This window comes from Gossypium hirsutum, chromosome A04 (genome assembly GCF_007990345.1).
Source record: "Gossypium hirsutum isolate 1008001.06 chromosome A04, Gossypium_hirsutum_v2.1, whole genome shotgun sequence".
Classification (NCBI taxonomy): Eukaryota; Viridiplantae; Streptophyta; class Magnoliopsida; order Malvales; family Malvaceae; genus Gossypium; species Gossypium hirsutum.
Window position 1 is genome coordinate 14,564,061 of NC_053427.1, and position 8,228 is coordinate 14,572,288.

Below are 8,228 nucleotides of genomic sequence, written 5' to 3' on the forward strand. Positions count from 1 at the left end.
TTACCACCTGAATTAGAGAAGATTCATGATGTGTTTCATGTATTTATGTTACGTCGGTATCGTTCGGATCCTTCACATATAATTTCACCGACAGAAGTTAAACTACGACCGGATATGACTTATGAAGAAGAACCGATTAAGATTTTAGCTCGAGAAGTCAAACAACTAAGAAATAAAAGTGTTGCACTTGTGAAAGTGTTGTGGCAAAAGCATGGGGTAGAAGAGACTACATGGGAACCTGAATAAACTATGAGAAACCAATATCCACACCTGTTTACCCGTAAGATTTTCGAGGACAAAAATCCTTAAAATGGGGGAGAGTTGTAATATCCTGAATTAGGGCTTAATCGGAATAGTGGTTTCGTGACCACAAATCCGAGATAGAAATAATAATTTTATAATTATTTTGATGATTATTTTATGATTGCATGATTGTGTGAAAATTTCGTGATGAAATTCTATGCCTAAAGTGCTTAAATTGAAAGTAGGGACTAAATCGAATAAGTTGCAAAACTTGCATTCTAGAAGTTTTTAGTATGAAATTGTTTTGGAATATTAATGAGGAGGTCTTAAATAGAAATTTGACCAATTTTAAGTTCATGGACAAAATTAGGACATGGAAGGAATTTTTGGAAAGTTTAGTAGTAAGGGTATTTTGGTCATTTAGTTATTAAAATGAATTAAAAACAAAATTAAAAGCTAATTTTTGTCCATCTTCTTCATTAGGCCGAAATTTCAAGGGTTCTCCATAGCTAGGGTTTGTTTCAAGCTTCCAAGCTCCATAGTAAGTGATTCCAAGCCCCGTTTTTAATGTTCTTTACGTTTTTAGAATCCCGGTAGCTCGATTAAGCTTATGTTAGCAATAATTCAACCTAGGGTTTATATTTGGAAAAATACCCATAGGTGAAATTTGTGTATTATGATGTTTTATGATAGAATATGAGGTTTTAAATTATGTTAGACAACTTGTGCTACTCGGTTTTGAGTGAAAACGAGTAAAAGGGCTTAATCGACAAAAATATCTAATAGTCACAAGTATATGTTAGAGAGAGAATTTGATGTTGCCATAGAAGGGAAAAATGATCAGCATGTTATAAAACATAAGAATAAGGAATAAAATTTAATTCCCGAGCCTAGGGGCAAAAGTGTAATTATGTAAAAGTTTAGGGGCAAAAGTGTAATTTTTCCAAAGTTCGTATTAAATGCTGTTTTGATGAATGTATGTATTAAATAAGATTAATTTGGTATTATAGATCAAGAAAAACGAGATTCAAGTCGCGGTCGAGGAAAAGAAAAGATTGTGGACTAAATTGCAAAATCTTTATATTTTGGTACCAAGGTAAGTTCATGTGTAAATGTAGTAACATAATTGTCATTTTAAGCAATTTAATGTTGTTTATATGATATGATGCTGATTATTATCATGAAATATTATGATTTGTGGTTATTGTTGAATAATATGTAATTATGTGAATTACTTGATGAGTATGAACTATCACCGAAGTATCGATTTCGATATTCCATGGAAGACGGCAAAGATGTGTCATCGAGGAAAACGCCCGTTTGAACCTTAGGAATAGATTAGGATACAAGTGACATGTTACTAGGATGGTTGAGCATCCGAACTCGTTGAGTTGAGTCCGAGTTCGTGAAATGTAACTAGGCATCTGAACTCATTGAGTTGAGTTCGAGTTCACTTATGGATGCGAACGCCCGAGCTTGTTGAGTTGAGTCTGAGTTCACTTATGGGCGGGTTACATGGTAGCTTGATTACATATGAGGCACTTATGTGCAAATTATCCGTGTATCCAAGTTGTATTCCGATGTGTTCAACGGGTGAAATTTCTAATGAAATGGAAGAACACTTAAGATGCAAGCGATGTTTTGGTAAGTGTTGTGAAATGGAAACTTTGGACAGGTATGTTCTTAACCCTCGGGTTGAAAATAGATACAACAATGATAAGGTGGTAAGATGAGGAATGATGTTTAGAAATGTGATATATGTTTTGGTGATACCATGCTAAAGTTGTTTGGTATATTTGTATTGTTATGTTACTTGTTATTTACATATGAACTTACTAAGCATTTATGCTTACTCTCTCCTCTTTATTTACTGTAGTTTTGAACAAGCCAGCTCGGGAATCGGGACGAGTCGAAGGTTCGATCACACTATCCAAAGGACTTTCATCTGGGTAAATGGCTTGTAAAACTTAAGTATGGCATGTATAGCAATATACTTATTTTGTGTAAATAGTTTTATGATATGGCCATGTTTGGTTGAGAAAATGTTTGATATTGATAAGTCATGGTGATGGCTAATTTAGATCATGTTTGATATTATGGAAGTTTAATAGGTTATCTAGTTCATAAAAATTCATGGAAAGATGAAACTTGCCTTAAAACAGAATATTGATGCAGCAATGACATGAATTTAAAAAATCACTAAAAATAGTATAAATGGAAATAAATGATGAGTAAGTTATGAAATTGAAGCTTAATGAGTCTATTTTCATGTGGATTGAACAAAACAGGCATATAAATTATATTTTATGAGATATTTAAACTTTTGTGAAACAGGACCAGAGTGATTTCTGGATCCCCTATTCTGACTTTAAAAATTCATAATAAATTTTACAAAAATAATTAGAAGTTGTTCTTTATATGTACAGGTTCTTTATTGAGTCTAGTTTTAAGAGAAACAAACCTCATAGTCATTTAATTTCTGTATAGAGAAATATCCGATTCGTAATACATAGAGGTCAGAGCAGTCGAACCCTGAAACAGGGGAGACTTTAACTAATAAACTGCACTAATTGGCCCAACCAAAAATTCTAGAAAACAATTAGCAAATAGATATATAAGTCTAGATTTAGGGAAAATTTACGGATCTAGATTTCGAGTTTTGTAACTCGAGATATGATTTTTCTTGTGACTGTGGCGCGGGTAGTTAGAAAGCTGTGAATGTAGAAATAAATGATTTGAAGTTTTTAATTTGATAAATATTGTTCGGTAACCCCTCAAGCTCGACTCCGGCGATGGTCTCGGGCGTGGGGGTGTTACAGGACAATGATCTGAAAAGAAATGGGGAAGGTGTTGAATTAAGGAATCTAGGTATAAAGAAATCCATATGCCATAGCTACTCCCCTATCCAACTTTTCTTAAATGTTCGTTGCTGTCAAATTTTCTCTTTCCCAAGTAAACCAATTACTCGTATAACCACGTCCACCAGACTACAATCTTCTAACACCTTTCGAAAAGCTTCCATCCTTCTCTCCTCTCTAGGTAAGCCCCCATTCTTTTCAAAACCATATAAGATTTCATTAAAATCCCCACAAACCAGCCATGGACACTCTCCATTATTACGTAATCATCGCAGTAGATTCCATGATTCATCCTTGTCATGTGTGTAAGTAGAACAATAAAAGCCAGTAAATCTCCACTTCTATTTGTCTCCTAAATCTTCAATAATCACATCAATATGGCAATTTGAGAAACTTTGGAGCATTATATTAACATCCCCTCGCCATGCTAAACTTAGCCCACCCCTAAAACCAATCGAATCAACATCAATACAAAAAAGAAAACTGAAACTTCGTCTAACTTTTTCCATCTGATGCCTATTAATTTTTGTCTCCATGAAGAAGACCACTTTGGGATAATGCAACTTTAGTGAATGTCGAAGTCTACGAACTGTCCGTGGATTCCCCAAACCACGGACATTCCAACTTAAGATTTTTATTGCGACCGGTCGGCTTGCCTCTTAGTAGCCACCAATAATAAATGGGTCACTTCAGACATTCTCCTATTTGTACCCCCATAGTATTACTTTCTTCAATGTCCCCTCTAGCTCTCTTTTTCCCCTCCTCACCTATAACTACCTCATTCTCCAAATCATGATCCATTGCCGTATAAATTTGGCCAAGATGTGTTGTTATTCCCTAGACATGAGTGAGCTTTTTTCCCTTCCAGGTTGAATCCTAAAATAGGATCTATATCTCCCAATCCACTATTTTTCCTATAATTATCACCCATGTTGATGCCCCCTACAACTCCTCCTTCCTCCCTTAACCAAACACTACTCATTGCTTGGGCTCTTCTTGATTGTGCACGCAAAGCCAAATTCCAACCCATTTCAACAATTTCTACCCCTAACTCTATTTTAGCTTTACAAAAGGAATCACTATGACCTAGACGGCCACAATAGAAACAAAAAAGAGTCAGTCTTTCATACTTGAATCTAACATATGAGCATCTGTCACTAAACATGACTTGTTTCTTTCTTTTAAAAGGGCGACGAATATCAATTTGAACACGTATTCGCATAAAATTTCTACTCTCTTTCCCCAAGATTGAGCCATCATACTCCAGAAAATTTCCTATAAAATTTCCCAATTACATAGCTAGATTTTCAGAATAAAAACCTATAGGAACATCATGAACTTGTATCCAGAAAGGTGTTAAGATTAGAGGAATTTTCAATGGATCCTCCCTTCCTTGTAACTTATGCAATATCAAAAGATGATTATTAAATGTACAAGGAGATCCCTTTAAAACCCTTCCATATCCATAATATGAAAAAAAATTGAAATAAATATATTTTTTCCCCCAGATCTCTAATTTGAACACCCCTAACCAGATGCCATAAATTAGCCATTGTACTCTTCATTGCTGGAAAGTGAATAATACTGGCTGTAAGAAAACATCCAACCAAATTAAGAACTTTTTATTCCCTTATCGAATTTGGATCATCTTGAATTTGTAGAACTGCTTCTTTTTCTTCATCAAGTGTTAAACCGGCGAATTTTGATTCCATGGATGCAGGGAGAAAGGCGGAAAATAGCGCTAAAGACTGATTTTAAAAACTATAAGAAGATTATAGAGACTGCAACCACCAAATAAAATAAACTCAAACAAAAAACCTAAAGACTTGCCAGGGAGAGCAGATAGAGGAGTGTTAGGGTAGCAGACTTTTTTTATTTTTGTGATTAAAAAATATTTAGATATTAAATAAAAATACATATTTAAATAAAACTTTTTTAAAATTAAACCAACAAATGTAACAACTTGAAAAATAACAATTTAAATATCACTTGACATCAAAATGAGAACAAAAAATAAAAGAGAGTAATAATGCGTTAAATAATGCGTTAGTTAATCCTATATATATGTAATATCTTACGTGTAAAAGTCTATATACGAAAATCGGCACAATTACTTCTGTCTCTCACTCTTATCAGAAACAAAGAAGATAAAAATGGCAGTGTGTTCAACAACCACTCTATCCATCGGCGGTAGCGTCTTCTCTGGCCAGCTACGGCATTGGGAACCTAACGAATCGAAGCTCTTTCAAAAACCCAGAAGTCGTTTTCGATGGTTATGCCTTAATGACCTCTATTTGCTACGCTTCAGAACCAAAACCTTGAATTTCAACCCAAGCGGAAGCTGGCTGCCTTCACTTTATGCTTATGGCAAAGAAGCTGACGACGCCTTTCTCTCGGTATCGATCTTTCTCCTTTTCCTTACCTTTAAATGATAGAAATTAAGCATGGTGAAGCTTATGATTTGTTTTTAAAGTTCATGTTTTGGAAATTTAAATTTTAATTTTTAATCGTTCGAGTAAGCTTTGAGGACATTAGAAGATTTTTGCAGTGTATTGGCAATTTCTCATAGTTGCATATTAAAGCTTGGAGAAATTACGCTTCCATTTAGCTTCTACTTTTGGTGCTTGATTTTTGCTTTGGGAAGTAAAATAGAGCAAAAAACGTTTTATGTAATTCTAGGGTAATATCTATGCTGTATATGTAGGCATACATCATTGAATATCTTCTTTTTTATCCTCGAATGTCGGTCTTAAAGAAGTGTTAATTTTTGCAGAAGGTAAATGAAGACACTGATGAGATGTTTGATGATTTGATGAAAAAGTATGGAGAAGTAGTATTTAGAAAGAATGACCGTAAGTCTCCAAGTGCTGAGCTCGATGATGATGCCGAAAGCTTGTCCTGTAAGTTCATCTAGTACAATTTTGTGTCATATAAACATCTGCCGCTATCATCTTTGGCTTTATGTTGTACTAGCTTGGGTAGATAACTAGCCTCACCTCATACATCAAAGTTCATAAATTCTTTCCTTCAAGGTCATGTACCCTTGTTAATTATTGCATTTATACTTGCAAACTTTAGTGGTAAAATCAAGATTGCTCTGTCCCCATGCTTGCTTAAAAGTTTTGCTGTTTTGCAATTGTTTTCATATATATTCTGTCTGCAGCTTTTTTATAACTAAATAAAGTGGTTCCTTCCTCGTTACACACATCTTGGTCCATTGGTCCTTCAAAGGTTCCTTATGCTCTTTTAGTGCCCAAGGTATAAGTTGATTGGGTATTTTCACTGCTCTCAACTGTAATGTGGCATATCATGTGTGGTAATGGACCATTGCAGTGTGTTTTTAGTTTTGACATCGATTCATCATGCTGTGGCTACATATAATGCCTTGTCTGCCTCAACGTGTGCAGCATCTTTATAAACAATTTAAGAAAAGTAAAATAAAATCATACACCCTATGTAGTAAACATTAATAGCTGGTTTAAGCTTGCAACAGCTCACTGGTTCCTGCTATATCTGTAGTTGCTGTAGAAATGGCCAAGGTAGCAAGTGATGTGAAGGCTGCAGATATAAGGGTCCTCTTTGTGAAGCCTCTTGTGTATTGGACTCGGTTTTTCATCATTGCCACGGCATTCTCTCGCCCGCAGATTGATGCCATTGGGTATGGACTTCAACTTTGACCTTTTCCCCCCTTTGTGGAAGTGGTTTATAGTATGTTTTCCAGTAGTTCTTAACTGATTCTTTTCTTGTGAGTTTCATTGCAGATCCAGAATAAGAGATTTGGCTGAGAAGAAGTACGGAAAAATTCCATCTGGAGATGCAAAACCAAACTCATGGACACTTTTAGACTTTGGTAAGTAGTCTACTGTGTCAATTCATTGGCACATTTCTTGTATGGTGATTAACTTATGACTATGAACATGGAAAGCTTTACTCTAGGGATGAAATTTGGTACTGAAACTGTCTAATGCAGCCAGCTTAGAATCTGTGCCGTCTTACTATATATAGTTTTCTTTTCTTGTCTTGTTTCATTCCGTACAAAAAGCATTTTTGAAAATTGAAAAGGCAAACAGTAGCAGGAAGTAATTTTTAATTATTAGAAAGTCTTACCAAATAAGTATAAAATTCCATTTGATCATTATGTTGATGAATATAGAAAGCTTACTGTAAAACCGGCACATTAATTTCCAATATGATTGAATCCCTTGCTCAAGTAAGCAATTTTTATTTCTGTTAATCTTTTAGCAATATTTCATGTTTCATAAATCCAGGTGATGTCGTTGTCCACATATTTCTTCCTCAACAAAGAGCTTTTTACAATTTGGAAGAGTTTTACGGAAATGCAACACTCATTGAGCTGCCTTCTGAAACCCAACCCCCATTTCACACTTGAAAGCTACTATTTCCAAAGGAACCAAAGGCACTGACTGATAGAACCTCATGGTGGAAGTGCTTATCTATGCCAGATTTCAGTTAGCATTACATACTCATCACCTCAATCCTTGCTGGGAGGCTTGACCTAGAATCACTGGGGCACAGTTCTATTTCTGGTACGTATCATTTGCAAATCATAAGGAACAGTTGAAAGCCCGGAATTATTATATGTTCGGTTACTTGGTTACTTCCGGGTAGGGCCTTATGGCTTGTACCTGTAACAGTCGCAAGCAGTCATGCCATGAGGCTTGATGAGTTTCGAATCAGTATAAATGTAGATTGAACTTATAGGTTAAATTTAGCTTATGATCCGAATGATTATGAATCTAAGACTTTTAGATTGTTTACGAGGCACATCCAACATAAGTTTTGCACCAGGGTCACAGAAGCACGGTAGATCATGAAAACACTACAAAATTCATCGATGGTTATATCTTTGAAGTTTGTAAAACATGGGGACCATATGGAGGAATTGGCATTTTTCTTTTATCTATATTTAGCTTGGTATTTTTAACGTGCTAATTGAAAATGAACATTCTCTGTAGAACCTGGACATATATAACTTTTATTAATATAGAAGTCTAAACTCAACCTGAACCCAAAATAAGACTAAAGGTGCATGCAAAAACAATTGCCTGGAGCCGGTGTTTGTCGACGATACAAAACAAAAAGAAAAACAACTGATGTTAATATGGA

General features: G+C 35.1%; 1 protein-coding gene across 1 annotated transcript; it reads left to right on the forward strand.

Moving 5' to 3' along the window:
• Positions 1-5,170: 5,170 nt before the first annotated feature.
• Positions 5,171-8,025, forward strand: LOC107948480 (protein Iojap, chloroplastic). The gene is made up of 5 exons (XM_016883042.2): positions 5,171-5,497; positions 5,875-6,001; positions 6,621-6,759; positions 6,863-6,951; positions 7,370-8,025. Exons 1-5 carry the CDS (start codon positions 5,255-5,257, stop codon positions 7,489-7,491), a joined length of 720 nt encoding a protein of 239 aa, XP_016738531.1. The 5' UTR covers positions 5,171-5,254; the 3' UTR covers positions 7,492-8,025.
• Positions 8,026-8,228: the final 203 nt, after the last annotated feature.

Coding starts and splice junctions, on each gene's coding strand:
- LOC107948480 (XM_016883042.2), top strand. CDS start 5,255: ATGGCAGTGTGTTCAACAACCACTCTATCCATCGGCGGTAGCGTCTTC. Junction 5,498..5,874: donor CTGACGACGCCTTTCTCTCG/GTATCGATCTTT, acceptor TAATTTTTGCAG/AAGGTAAATGAAGACACTGA. Junction 6,760..6,862: donor CCGCAGATTGATGCCATTGG/GTATGGACTTCA, acceptor GTTTCATTGCAG/ATCCAGAATAAGAGATTTGG.